At 40.3% G+C, this 15,816-nt stretch overlaps 1 protein-coding gene across 1 annotated transcript in view; it reads right to left on the reverse strand.

Moving 5' to 3' along the window:
* The window catches only part of MSH3 (mutS homolog 3), a 169,237-nt gene that overhangs the window by 139,455 nt on the left and 13,966 nt on the right, over positions 1 to 15,816 (reverse strand). Inside the window, exon 8 of the mRNA XM_056112463.1 lies at positions 11,754 to 11,920. Coding sequence (XP_055968438.1) covers positions 11,754 to 11,920 — 167 coding nt within the window. The remainder of the gene's footprint in view (positions 1 to 11,753; positions 11,921 to 15,816) is intronic.

Consider the following 15,816-nt stretch of genomic DNA (forward strand, 5'->3'; position numbering starts at 1 on the left):
CTCCAAGCCCCTTGAGAAGTGCTTAGAACACCCTTCCCTGCACAAAAACAGAAAGAAGTGTTACTTACTATAAGGAACATACCTAGCCTCAAATCACCAATTATAATCTTTGGGTCCCCAGTGCTACAGTACAATGCGACCAGGTATGGGAAACCTAACACTGTAGCAACACAAAATTTATGTAATTTTTAAAAATATTTTAATTAAAAATTTATTTATTTATTTATTTGCTTTGTGGGTCACACCCGGCGATGCACAGGGGTTACTCCTGGCTCTGCACTCAGGAATTACCCCTGGCAGTGCGCAGGGGACCATATGGGATGCTGGGAATCGAAACTGGGTCGGCCACGTATGAGGTAAACGCCCTACCCGCTGTGCTATTGCTCCAGCCCAAAAAATTTAATCTTTTTAAAAATTTTTTTAAATAACTAAACACATATCACTGTATCACTGTCATCCCGCTGTTCATCGATTTGCTCGAGCGGGCACCAGTAACATCTTCATTGGTCCCAGCCCTGAGATTGTGGCAGCCTCTCCTTACTCGTCCTTCCCAATGGCACCGTATTGGTGGCTCTTTCAGGATCAGGGGGATGAGACCGGTTGTTACTGTTTTTGGCATATCGAATACGCCACAGGGAGTTTGCCAGGCTCTGCCGTAACTGAACACAGAATAACATGATATCAAAAGGATGGATCAATAAGGCCAAAACCTATGTATGGGTAAGGCACTTGCCTTGTATACAGCCAACCTGGTACTATTCCTAGTACCCCATATGGTTCCATAAGCCTGCCTGTAGTAATCCCTGAGCACAGAGCCAGAAGTCCTGAGTACTACTGAGTGTAGTAAGAAAAAAAAAAAATCCCAGAGACAGTAAAGGTTAAATATATTTTTAGATTTCAGTCTGAGTCTTTGGAACTGATCCTTACCTATCTTGTTACTATTTCACTTAAACAAATATGTCAAGAAAAATATAAAGTAAAGCAATGATTTTTAAGTACTTTATTAGCTGCAGTTGAGATCAGTTTAGTAGCTTGGAAGAGATAGTGGTGAGGGTAAGTCAACTGCCTGGTAAGTGGTTCAACCCCCAGCACCACATTCATTCCTTAAGCACTGAGAGGTTAGTTAAATAGTAAACATTAGTTAATGTTTGCTATTTCTCAAGGCAGCTGGTTTTTGGAGTCAGCTGAACAGAACAGATGATGCTCAGTTTTGCATTTAGAGAAGTCAAACCGTCCTGGGCACAGATATAGTCAAGGAAGGCTTTGTGAGGGAGGTGGCCTGGGCTGGGGATGCGCGCAACTGTGGAATATTTTGTTGTTGTTGACCTAGGGATCAAAAACTCCACAAATGTAAGATAAGTGCTCTACTGCTGAGCTATGTCCATAGTGTAGGCTGGGAAATTTTTAAATTGTGTTTGTGTGAAAATAATACGAACTTAGTGGGATACATGTTGGAAATACTAGAGCGGTATAAAAACAGAGGGGAGACCTTTTTGATTACAGGGAAGACAGAAGGGAACTTTCATGTTGAGAATTGGGGAAGAAATGGTTGAAGATATTAAAATTAACAAAAAGGATGTGTGTTTCTACAAGAAGGCAGAGAGGTCTGGAGATTTCTGAGAATATTTTTGCAACACAACCGCTGATAGAAAACCCTGCTCCTATTCTATAGTGAATTCACAATCTAAATGTACAAAAAGTAATAGTAAAAAGTTTTACTGCCCCACATCAGAATACGATTGTGAGATGAAATTATATTACCTTCATACAAAGTTTCTCCTTATTACAAAACCAGAACTGAAATATTTCAGTTAAAAATCAAGTGTGCTTGCAGACAATGCTATACCCAGGGAATTTTGAGAATTAAGAGAAGGGTGCAAATCTTTGTGACATCCTAGAGAGCAGATGAGAGAAAGTTTGGATGGAGGTGGAACAGGGCATTCGGGCCCCACAGGTAGTCACCATGCATCTGGTTTGCTTACCCAATAGGTGTCTAAGTGACTCATAAATAAACATCTCTTACTTTATGGTTAAATATTCACTTAGGATGTATTAAAGTTCTATAGTTAGAGAGTCAAACCTATGACTTCATAAATTTTTATAGCATAGAATATTGCTTAAGTTGGTAGCTGAATTTAAAAATGAAATTCTGGCACCACATGCCAACCTCCAAGCCCCACCAGGAGTGATTCCTGAATGCAGAGCCAGGTAAGCCTTGAGCACCTCCAGGTGTGGCCTCAAAACCAAAAACAAAAAGGCTTGAATTGGGCAGGTGTATGTGTGGGGAGAAATTAGTAACAGAAAGTGTCAGGATTTTGGTAATGCCAGTGCAGATTTGGGACAGTGTACCCTTATTGTTGTTCTAGAGTCAGTTTCTCTTGGTTTTTCTCTTTTAGTTTATTTGGGGGGCCCACCCAGCTGTGCTCAGGGCTTGCTCCAGTTCTAAGTTCAGGGATCAATCCTGGTGACTCTCAAAAGAACACACATAGTGTCGGGGAATGAACCCAGGTTGGCAGCATGCAAGGAGAAGCACATTACTCTATTATCTCTCTGGCCTACTGATTTTTCGTAGAAACTCAACTTTATGGAGATGTTTTATTTTGGCTTCACAGTTTTATTAATTTAGATAATAATAAGTTTTAACTGGTTCTCTTTTCTTACTCTTACAAAGTAGCCTCTAATAGATAGCTATACTATCCCTCCAGCCCTCGTGAATATATTTTATGTAAAGACAGTAAACTGAGAAAAACTGCTAGTTTATCATGACTTAATTATATAAAGTATTACATTTTAGCTTATTACCATCTTGATTAATATAAATTACCATAATACAAAGTAATTAAGTCTATACCTTAAGATATAAAAATAAATGGAAAAACTTTCAGTAGTCCTTAACTTGTAATTCACAGAATATAAAATCCTTTGGAGACCTCTTGTGGTCAAAGCTACATATAGCTTCAAAACCGAATACTTCAAAATAGGTATTTTATAATTCCGAGCCATTCTACTGCCTTTTGTCACATACCTTAATATTCCTTCAGTATTAATAAAATATCAGTAACTATTTTACCTCTAATTTACATGAAAGGAAGAGATTTCTTAATACGAGACATAAGACATAAGAAAACACATTCTTTAAAATAGACAAGATAGACTGCAAGCTATCACCAAAAGCAAAACAAAGCAACATTTCTCCTTGGAAATTCAGAACTACCTATTTACTTAAATAAATATTACACTGAATTTTGGCAAGCTACGTGTTTCTCACACATAATTAAAAGCATTCTCATTCCATTGTTGATTTCCTTTTCTTCTTTGTAATATGGCTAGAAGTAGCACCTCGGGTTAATAAAGGCTAAGAGGTATTAGGGGATGAAGGGAGAGGCCAGCCTCCCAAGTGGTGCTCAGGAACCCCAAGGGGTCCCACCTGTAATTCTCAGCCAACTAGTCACCCAGAGATGCTTGGAGGACCATTTGATACTAGAGTTCAAACCCAGGTCAGGCACACACACTGGCATGTGCCCTGACCATTATACATACACCTATAGGTAAAATTTTAGAGAGATTAAAATGCATTTAATAGCATTAAATGCATGAAAGTCTTCACTAACATTCAGGAGAGAAATTAAGGTAGAACAATGTTTCAGAGTACAGCAAAATAAAAAAAAATTTCAACTAAAAGTTCAATGCTAAAATTAAATTTTATTTAATAGAAAATTAAATCAACTAAGAAATCAGATGATTGTTTTCAGAAGAGAGCTATGTATAAAAATAATGGGATGTTCAAAAGGAGAGACAGAACACAAGGGATTGCCCTGCCACAGAGGCAGGGTGGGATGGGGGGATGGGGGTGGGAGGGATATTATCCATGGTGGTGGAAAATGGGCACTGGTGGAGGAATGGGTATCTGATCATTGTATAATCGAAACCCAAGCACAAAAAATTGTAAATTTACAACTGTACCTCATGGTGTTTCACTAATAATAAAAAAATTTTAAAAATTTAAAAAAATAATAATGGAATGTTACCATCATCATGGAGAACTTAACTGGCCTACAGTCTACAAAATACATAGAAGTTAATTAAAATACAGTCGAAAAAAATCAAACAGTAAGAGAAATATAGATATAGGTATGAGATGAAGCCATTAAGAACAAGATACAGAGAGTAGAATTAAAGGATCCAGCATACTTTGATAAGAGTTCCGGGAGAAAATGGGGATGAGGCAATATTAAGAGAGTTATCAGATGAGAGGTACAATAAAAGAAAATCTTTGTGTATAGAATTATTTTCATATTGTACTGTTCATGCATTTTACCCTCCCAACAACCCATGAGATAAGTACTCTTACTAACCTTACATTTAGGGAAAAAAAAAAAAAACAACAACAATGCAATTGACTTAACCAAAGTCACTAAAAGGAAGACAAATGTTTCCAACCCAAACCCATGTCACAAGAGCAAAACTTTGACCTCTGAATCTCTGCTACACCACTTTGTCCATAAATACAGATCAATTTTAGACTTCATAGAAATGTAAATTAACTTTTGACCTTCTGGCTTTTCTTAGTACATTACGCAAATGAAATTACACTTGGTCTGAAAAATAAACAACAACAAAAAAAACCCTTCATATTCTTAATGCTAACCAGAGAAATATGTGACAGAACAAGACAAAAGGCAGTCATTAAACTTCAAAAAGCCTACATATTTAGGACCTAAACTATCTTTGGAATGCCAAATAGTTTTTGAATGTCATCTGATGAATAAACATTTAGGAATATCACCAGTAATGCTGAATGCCAGTCAAAAATTCAGTTTGGTAAATGTCTTTGTGAAATGTTTTATGATTTTTTAAAATTCTGCCTTTGTTGTTTTATAAAAGTCAGTGGAAATAAGATAATTAAGTTCATTCAGTTGATCAACCACAGTCTCAATCATATCTAAGATAATCAAATGAACAATTTATGGAAAAAATAAACAAAATCAGAGACAGAAAATACTGGAAATAGGAGCCAGGGTGATAGAACAGCGGTTAGGGCATTTGCCTTGCATGCAGCCAACCTAGGTTCAATTCCCAGCATCCCATATGGTACCCCGAGCACCTCCAGGAGTAATTCCTGAGTGCATGAGCCAGGAGTAACCCGTGTGCATCGCTGAGTGTGACCCAAAAAGAAAAAAAAAATACTGGAAATATGGTTGTAGAAGACTAAAATTATTTAAGATTTTATTAATTTTTTATTCTAAAAACATCCCCCCTTTATAAGTCTACTGTCAGAGGAAGCAGAAAGATAGTTAAAATTGTTGTGATTAAAATGCTTGCCTTGCTAGGTGAGACACCTCCCTGCCCCAAGGAACCCATACCCATAGTCACTCTCCACACCCACGAGTGAACCATTCTTGGACCACACGACTGCACAACAACTCATACATCACACCACCCAGATTCCAAGAGCACTGCACCATGTTTGATGGGGTCTCAAGTAGGAGCCAAGCAATCTTAAAGGGAAATATTTGTTTTTACAGATTATATATACTTGATCACTTGACATCAGGTTACTCATCAATTTGCTCGAGCGGGCACCAGTAACGTCTCCATTCGTCCCTGTCACGTGCTAGTGTAGCCCAATGGCGGCTGCTTATTCTAGAAACACAAAGAGCCTCAAAATGATTGTTCAGGGTCTTGACGAAGAAGTCTGACCATCTTGTAGGTGGGCGGCCATGCAATCTTTTGACGTCCCGTGGAATCCAGCGGTCGTCTACAAATCTCATTACGTGTCCAGCCCATCTGAGTTTCGACGCCTTGGCAAACGAGACAACGTCCCTGATTCTTGATTGTTGACGGAGGTTGGAACTCCGGATTCTTTCTCTCATTTGAGTGAAGCGTGATACTCCAAGCATAGCTCTTTCTATTCTTCTTTGGGAGACCTGAATGGCGTTCTCATCTTGTTTGCGTAGGGCCCAGGTCTCTGAGGCATATGTTAATGCAGGAAGAACAGTGGAATCAAAGAGATGTGCCCAGAGCCGGAGGTTCTTCGTCCTCTTAGCTATTTCTTTGACGTTCTTGAAGGCGTTCCAAGCCGCTCTCTTCCTCCTGCGCAGCTCGGGTGCCAGGTCATTTCTCATGTTGACCTCTCGACCTAGGTACACATAGCTGTTGCATTCGGAGATGGTCGTTCCATTGAGAGCGAATGGGGCGTCAGGAACAAGGCTGTTTCTCATAAACATTGTCTTCGTAAGATTCAGCTGTAGTCCTACCTTTCCACACTCACGGTCAAAGTCGGCCAGCATTTGTGCCGCTTGGCTGATGTTTGGTGTTATTAAAACAATGTCATCAGCAAAGCAGAGGCGGTGTAGTTGCCGACCATCTATCTTCACTCCCATTCCTTCCCATTCCAGTCGTCGCATGACGTTCTCGAGGGCGGCACTGGAGAATTTCAGTGAAATGGTATCACCCTGATGAACCCCTCTCTTGCTGTCAATGATCACCTTCCCTAGAATAGTGAGATCCTGGTAGTGAATCCGCAATACAGCTCACAGAGGATGATGATGTATTGAGTTTGAACGCCCTGTTCCGCTAGGGCCTCGATGACTGCTTCAGCCTTAACAGAATCAAAGGCCTTCTTTAAATCAATGAACGTTAGACAGAACGGCATCTTGAACTCCCGAGAAATCTTAATGAGCTTGGTTACTGTGTGGATATGGTCAATCATGCTGAATCCTTTTCAGAAATCGGCTTGCTTGCATGGTTGTCCTTCGATTGTGCTGAATCCTTTTCAGAAACCGTCCTGCTCACATGGTTGTCCTTCATCTAGTGTTCTGCCAATCCTATTCAGAATGACGAGTGAAAAGCTCGGAGACAGACAACAGACAGATCAGGCAATAGTTGCCAATGTCATGGATGTCTCCCTTCTTGTACAGTAGTACAGTCCTGCTGGTTTTCCATTGGGATGGAACCTTACATTCAGACAGGTAGTGTGTGAAGAGCCGAGGAAGTGTATTGATGAGCACTGACGGCAGGTTCTTCAGGTGTTCGGGTCTGACCTTGTCTGGACTGGGTGCTGTTTGCTTCTTTACCGATGAAATGGCATGTCGGAATTTGGAAGGGAGAACATTGGGAACGATATATCCATCCTGCGGAATTTGGTATGTGGGCAGGTGGACATGGCTATCAAAGAGACCGAGTAGAAGTCATGGATAATCTTCTCCATTGCCCTTCTACAGATATATATAATTACATATATATATATACACATATATATACATATATAAAAAGCATACAAGGCTCAACCTTTAATAACATGTTAGTGATCTCTTATAGAAGGGCTTAATGGTCCCTGAATGAAATACAACAATGTTCACAGTCTTTCCTCTAAGGAAACATTTTTTTAGCATTCTCAGTGGTTTTTTTTAACAAACAATACAAAATTATTTTGGTTCTGCTTTGGGGCAGGAGTTGGGGTTCAGGATGGAAATATCCAAAATATGGTGGTGGGAAGGTGTAATGGTGGTGGGATTGGTGTTCCAATATTAAATGTAATCAAACATTGTGAACTATTTTATAAAAAAAAAAAAAGAAAAGACCCTTGCCTTGCTCGTGGTTGAATCAGCACATATGGTCAAACTCCAACAAATGTGGTCCTTGAGAACTGCCAAGAGTGATCCCTGAACATAACGCCAGAAGTGACCCCTGAGCACCACTGACTGTGGCCCCTAAATAAGTAATCCCTTGGGTTGGAAAGGGTACAGGGGTAAGGTGCTTGTCCTGTGTGCATCTGACCCTGGTTCAATCCCCACCACTCTACACATGATCCTCTGAGCACCACCAGAGATCATTCCTGAGCACAGAGCCAGGAGCAGCATCTGAGTACCACTGGGTATGGTGCCAAATAACAAACCAGACAAAAAAGTCCACTGTCAGCTTTTCAATTCTTCTAGTTTGAAGTAAAAACAAAAGAACTGAACGGCACATTTTTTCATATATTCAATTGGCAGATAATTAAATAATTATCAGCCCCAATGTTAACAACGGCTCAAATAACTTTCCTATATGTGATAATGTGGAAAGTATAAACTGATATAACTAGTTCTATAAGCAAAATAAGAGATTTATGAATGTTTATAATCTATAATGTAGCAATTCCACTTTTAGAACTTTAGCTTAAGAATCAGGTAAGTACACCAATAAGAATATACATAATTACTAATCATATACAACATTTGTAATTTCTTTTGCTGAAAAAATACAGCAAAAGAAATGGATAAATTATGTTTTTATGAGTAAATATTATATAACCATTTTGTTTTCATGATCAACCACTCTAATATTATCAAGTAAAATTAAATTCTCTAGAATTCTATTCAAATAAATAATCCAGGGAGAAACAAAGTAGGATTATAGATAAACAAGATTTTGGGGGCTGGAAAATCTTGAACTGAGGGCTTAATGGCTTTGGGCTGAGATACAACAATCTTTACACACTTTCTTTTAAGGGTATGTTTTTGGATCATTTTTAGCGGACTACTCATAACAAGCAATACAAAATAAATTATTTAGGACCTGCTTTTAGGGCAGCTTTGTTTTAAAGTGGTGGTAGGAAAATTTGAAATAATGGTGGTGGGATTGGTCTAATATTAAATGTAATAAATTATTGTGAAAAATTTTATAAAACCAAAACATTAAAATTTAAAAAATAAATTAAAAGAAATGTTGAACTGGTTAGAGACATCACTATAATGTTCTTCGAAGCTTTATGGAAATAAAAAACTGTCCAGAACAAAAATACACACACACAAGGAACTTGGTGGTGTTAGTTGGGGCCCCGCCTAGCAGTGTTCAGGGTCTACTCCCAGCTCTATGGTCGAGTGTCCATTGAATAACAGGATCAAACTTTATTAGCCACATGAAAATTTTTTTTAATATATATATTTTTTTATTTCTTTATTGAATCACTGTGGGAAAAGTTACAGAGCTTTCGGGTTTAGGTCTCAGTCATGTAAATATCAAGCACATTTCCCTTTACCAATACTTATTTTTAACCACGAACCCCAATAGAACCCCACCTCCCACCCCTCCCAATTCCTGTGAGGCAGATGAGTTCTAGTTAATACTCTATCTACTTTGACTAGATACATTGTTTCGATAGAAGATGCACAATTATTGTTTAGAGTTTATGACCCCCCCACCCCACCCCCAATCAGACATGCTGAAACAGCGTTGTGAAATGATTTGCTTTCTACAGCTGGGTTTAAGAATAAAATGATGTCTGGTTCTGGATTTCTGCTATTTTACTTATTAACCCTGGAAGTATTTCTATTAAAAGTTAGATAGTTAAGAGATTGGTTTCTGTGCTCTGGAGTCGTGGCCGTGCCGGAGAGCCGCTCATGGAGGGCAGCTGGTGACCTCGGTGGGGCGTGAAGAACGGCCCAGAACGCCCCCGTTCCCATGAGGTCCCTGCCGCCCCCACCCCGGCTCAAACCTGCTGTCCACAAGGCTCCCGTGCGGCCGCCATCTTTCTTTCCAGAGAGGCCAGGGCAAAAGCCACATGAAAATTTTAAGTTAAAAAAAAAAAATTACAAAATCATGTCAACATAAATCTGAGTTTATAAATGGAAAAAGGTAATATCCATACATAGAAATAAGACACCAAATGTTTTAACTCTAGTTATCGCTGAGTTATGAACTATGACTTATTTCCATCTTTTTCTTTTTTTGTAATTTACAACTTTTCCTACATGAAAATTAATGTGTTATAGAAAGAAAAGTTGAAAAAACTACTTTGAGGAGTCAAACAGTGGGTAGGTGAGGTGCTTGCCTTGCACTCAGCCAGCCTGGGTTTGATCCCTAAAACCCCTGAGTCCCACCAAAAGGGATCCCTGAGTGAAGAAATAGGAATGAGTCCGAACAGTCAGATATGACCAACAAAACAGAACAGAAAATTTTAATTAGGGGCTGGAGACATAGAACAGTGGGCAGGACATTTGCCTTTCCGCATCTGACCTGGGTTTGATCTCTGGTATCCCACATGGTGCCCCGAGCACAGCTGTGAATAATTCCTGAGTACAGAATAAGGAATAAACCGTGAATATCACCAGGTATGATCCAAAAACTTTTTTAGAAAACTAAAACTTAAAAAATTAAATCTAATTTGAGCCAAGTTCAATTCAAATGAAAACAGAGGACTCTTTACTCAAAGAACAAGGAATCAAATAAAATAAATTTGTAAAGTCTACAACTGTACCTCATGGTGTTTCACTCAATCAATAAGTCTGATATTTTAACTAATTTGTCAAGCTACTAAATGAAAATCTTCATGGCTTCTACTGCCTACTCCTGAGATGAAATTTCTCAGTGCATAAAGTCCTCTTCATGAGTGCTCCAGGCTTCCTTTCTAGGCCTTTCATCTCCACTATCTTCCAGGGAGATCTGAGAGGAGACTTGCCCCCAGCCACGCAGCCTCAGGAGGAATGGATGCATGAGCTACAAAACCCTTCCCAAATCCTGCCAGATGCATTCACCTCGAGCTTTCCTATTTGATTAGAAACTTCTGCACAAAGACCTCAGATACCTTCTCTCCATATGTACCACCCCAGTTCAAATCACTGACACCACATATGGTCCCAAGGTCATCCCCAGAAGTCACCAGAACCAGGACTAAGCCTGAGCACAACCCTTCTCTCCCTACCTACCCTGTCCACCTCAATGATCAAAAAAAAATAATACCGATAGCATTTTCACTTCTTTTTCATTTCTCTTCTGTTATGTTTTGGGGCCACACCCAGTGGCGCTTAGGGCTTACTCCTGATTCTGTGCTCAGAGATCACTCCTGGCAGTGCTCAAGGGACCATCCAGGATGCTGGGGATCGAACCTATAGGTCAGCTGTGGTCAGCTGTGAGCAGGACAAGCGTCCTACCGCTGTACTATATCTCCGGCACCCCCCCTTTATTTTTAATTGAATCACTGTGGACTTCAAAATTACAAAGTTATTCATGATTGAGTCTCAGTCATACAATGTTCCATACAATCAATTCCTTCCCCACTGACCACTTCCCTCCACCAATGTTCCCAGTTTCCCTCCCTGCCTCCAAATGAACACTTTATAAGTGGTAAAATTTTCTTTTTTCGGGGAATGCCCTGTCACAGAGGGAGGGTGGAATGGGGAGGGGGGGCGGAGGGAGGGATACTGGGATCAGTAGTGGTGGAAAATGGGCACTGGTGGAGGGATGGGTACTCAATCATTGTATAATCAAAACCCAAGCACAAAAATTTGTAAGTCTACAACTGTACATCATGGTGCTTCACTAATAAAATTTTTTTAAACAATCTTTTTTCTTTTTTTTTATAATTTTCACCCCAGCCCTAGGGCTAAAACGATAGCACAGCGGTAGGGCGTTTGCCTTGCACGCGGCTAACTTGGTCGACCTGAGTTCGATTCCTCTGCCCCTCTTGGAGAGCCCGGCAAGCTACTGAGAGTATCTCACCTGCAAGGCAAAGCCTGGCAAGCTACCTGTGACATACTGGATATGCCGAACACAGTAACAACAAGTCTCACAACAGAGACATTACTGGGCCTGCTCCAGCAAATCGATGAACAATGGGAAGACAGTATTACAGACAGTGTTACATAATTTTCACTAGAGTAACAGAAAAGGTTTATTAATAGAGAGTTTTCAGTGACATAACTAAGTGTCAGTTCGGAAAGTATCTATTTCAGAAAGAGCCTGCTCTGGCCTTCTGCCCGGGTAGAGCTTACCTGACAGCTGTGGTTCTTCGGATGAGCGCTTCTGTTTGCTCCGACAGGCAGGCAGGAAGCAGCAGCTCCACGGGCTGCAGGCACACTATCCGAGTTTCCAGCTCTGAGCGGGAAGCCGAATCCAGGAAACTGTCAAACACAACCTCGCCCGTGGCAGGCTGCACTCCCTGAAAAAAGTCAAAAATACATGTCACAGGAAAAATATTGGCCACCATTTATAAGTATGACACAACATAAATAAACGTGGAAATAGGAAACATGACATAATCACTAATATTGACTCCATTTCCAGAGTGTCTAAAAAAACCTTTCAATTAAGTCTGACTTGAAATACCTAAACAATGCTGAATGAGACTTCAGAGAGATGAACTGATTTCAGGTCGTGGCTCTACCACTCCTGAGAGGGACTACAACAAGCCATCTTGAGCAGGCAGGGGCCAAAGTGCTGGCACTTAACACTTAACTTCCCGTTAGTCGTCGATTTGCTCGAGCGGGCGCCAGTAACGTCTCCATTTGTCCCTGTTGCGTGCTAGTGTAGCCCGATGGCACCTGTTCGCTCCGGGAACATGAAGGGCCTCAAACCGATCGTTCATGATCTTGATGAAGAAGTCTGACCATCTGGTAGGTGGGCGGCCACGCGGTCTTTTGACATCCCGTGGAATCCAGTCGGTAACAGCTCTAGTCCAGTGGTCGTCTTTAAATCTCATTACGTGACCAGCCCATCTGATTTTCGACACCTTGGCAAATGAGACAGCGTCCCTGATTCTTGATCGTCGACGGATGTCAGAACTCCGGATTCTTTTTCTCATTTGAGTGAAACGTGATATTCCAAGCATAACTCTTTCAATTCTTCTTTGGGAGACTTGAATAGCGTTCTCATCTTGTTTGCGTAGGGCCCAGGTCTCTGAGGCATATGTTAATGCAGGAAGAACAGTGGTAAAACATTTGCCTTGCACATGGCTGACCCAGGTTAGATCTCAGGCACCCCACACTGTCCCTACGCTCTACCAGGTGTAATCCCTGAAAGCAGAGGATTGAAGCCCTGAGGAAAACTGGGTATGGTCACAAAGCCCCCAATCACTCCCCTCCAAAATGAAAAAAGCACAACGTGCTAAAATAGAAACAAAAAGTCAGCTATTATGGAAGTCAGAATTCCGCTACCCCTGGGGACTGAGACTTTCCTGCCCTGGGTGCCGTCTCACCTTACGTGGTAATAAATGTTGCTTTACTTCTTTCAGACCATTTCACTGTATTTTTTTTAATCCCTCATTTTTGCCAAGGAATTTCCTGTATTATTGTTTTTGCACCATATCTGGCAGTACTCAGGAAATACTCCTGGCTTGGTGCTCAAAGATCATTCTTGGTGGTACTTGGGATGGTACAGATGCTACAGGTTTCAGGGATGGAACCTGGGTCAGCCTTATTGACTGTACTATCTCTCTGCCTCACTACCCAAGGAACTTCCTTAACTCTACTCAAAACTTTCCCTAGTACTCATATCCCTGAACTACCAGGATATAAGTATGTAGTGTTTCCCTTATATGCAGGGGGTTTATATTTCAAAACTTCCAGTGGACACCTGAAACCACAAAGGGGACCAAACCCTTTATATACTATGCCTTGTCCTATAATAAAGTTCAATTTATGAATTAAACAGTTAAGATATTAACAATAAGACTAATATGTACTATAAAACTATATTATGTGATTTGTCTGTCTCAAAAAGTCTTGGTGTTCATAAAAAATTATAATGGACTTGACCATGGGTATTAAAACTGCAGAAGAGAAAAAAATGTAGCTATGAGGAGACTATCGTACTTAAAAGAATTTACCCCCGATCAATACATCACACTGACACTGAGGTGGAGGGGCACACCCAGTGGTGGTCAGGGGTTATCCCTGGCTCTGTGCTCAGGAGTGACTCCTTGCAGTGCTCAGAGGACCATCTATAGAACCAGAGATTTGAATCAGGATCCTGGGCTGCCACAGTCACACACAAGGCAACTGCCTTATCTTCTGTACTCTCTTTCTAGCCCTAACTTCGATATTTATAAGCACCATTTCCAGAAGTTCAAATAACATATACATCAGCCATTCCTCTGCTATCTAAAATCAGAAAAAAGGTCTACGCTGCACCTGAAAAACCTGTTATAGGTTCTATGTGATCGGTAAGGGTTAAAGGCACACAGCCTGACCCCAATGGTACTGCAACAGAAAAGCCTTTCATTTGGGGGGATGGTGGGTCTTGGGCGTCAGGCTTTTGAGGCATACCTGGGGTGTCTGTGGTTCTCTCCTGGCAGTGCTCCAGGAACCATACACAGTGCCAGGGATAGAACACATGTCGACCACATGCAAGGCAAACAACATCCCCACTATACTATCACTGAAACCCAAATTACCTTTTCTTATTCCTCGAATCTAGTTCTTACAATACAGTAACTCAGGCAGTAAGTCAGAGGGAATTTTTTTTTAATTTGTATTTTTATTAGTGAAACACCATGAGGTACAGTTGCAGACTTACAAATTTTTGTGCTTGGGTTTCAGTTATACAATGATCAAGTACCCATCCCTCCACCAGTGCCCATTCTCCACCACCACTGATCCCAGTATCCCTCCTACCCCTCCCATCCCCCCCCATCCCATCGCACCTCTGTGGTAGGGCATTCCCTTTTGTTCTCTCTCCTTTTGGTTGCTGAGGTTTGCAAAAGAGGCATTGAGTGGCAATCATGATCGTATATAGTCTACTTTCAGTATGCACCTCCCATCCTGGGAGGATCCTCACAACACCCTTTACTTGGTGTTCCCTCCTCTATCTGAGCTGCCCTTTCCCCCTAGATGTGCAGCTGGCCTTCAAGCCATGGAGTGAATCTCCTGGTACTTATCTCAACTATTCTTGGATGTTAGTCTCCTATTTTGTTACTTTATATTCCCCAGATGAATGCAGTCTTTCTATGTCTGTCCCTCTCTTTCTGACTCATTTCACTTAGCATGATACTTTCCATGTAGTACCACTTGTATATAAATTTCATGACTTCGTCTTTTCTAACAGCTGCATAGTAATACTCCATTGTATAGATGTACCAAAGTTTCTTTAACCAGTCATCTGTTCTTGGACACTCAGGTTTTTTTCCAGATTTTGGCTATAGGCCAGAGGGAATTTCTAAAAGCACTAAGTATTTGCAAGCACAAAATATACTCTGTACCTGAGAATGAGTTTCAAGTGAATGTAAAATAGCTTATTACTTATGTTAATGCTTATAAGCAAGTTATCTTACTATTTGTAAGATATTTGTAATTGCCCATAGCCAGTAAAAAATACTTTCCAGGATATGTAACAGTAATGTTATCTTCCTAAGAGAAAGACTTGTTGGTTAAGCAAATGTCATGTTAGCACAGAGTAACAAAATCAGGAACAAAGTATTACAGAAGATACATGGGTTGTAAGAAATTTTGTTGAAATTTGTTGAAAATTATTTAATTGGCTGTAAAAGTAAAAAGGGAAAAAAAGAACTATTATATTATTAGGCAAGGAGTCCTATTTTTGCTTAATTGACCACAGAACAGTGGAGTCTAATAGTCTAGAAGTTCAGAAACACCTTAATGAGTCTAAGATCTTTTGGTTTGGTTTTGTAGGTCATACCCAGTGCTTGGAGCAACTCTCAGCTCAGTGCTCCAGGATCATTCCCAGGAGTATGTGGTACTGGGGATCAAACACACATAAAAAGCATCAGCACTAGTGCTCTCACCCATACCCCTGGCCCAAAAGACTAATATTTTGAGCACAATTCAGGGAACCACACAATGAGGAAATTACTCATAAACTGTCAGGGGGGAAAAACTGATATATTTATGATCAACAAATTATGCTTATCTAGAAGATCAACTGCAAATATTCCTAACAACTTATTAAATAAACACGGGGCTTTGTAATGAACAATTTTCATTTCCCCTTCACTATGCTTTCCTCCAAATCTAGATACGATACAATAGCATAATTGAGTTTAATTTCGAATTCTTAAGAATATTAAAGAAATCTGCAAAAACCTCTGCTATCCAAATTTAT

This window comes from Sorex fumeus, unplaced genomic scaffold (genome assembly GCF_029834395.1).
Source record: "Sorex fumeus unplaced genomic scaffold, SorFum_2.1 ptg000018l, whole genome shotgun sequence".
NCBI lineage: Eukaryota > Metazoa > Chordata > Mammalia > Eulipotyphla > Soricidae > Sorex > Sorex fumeus.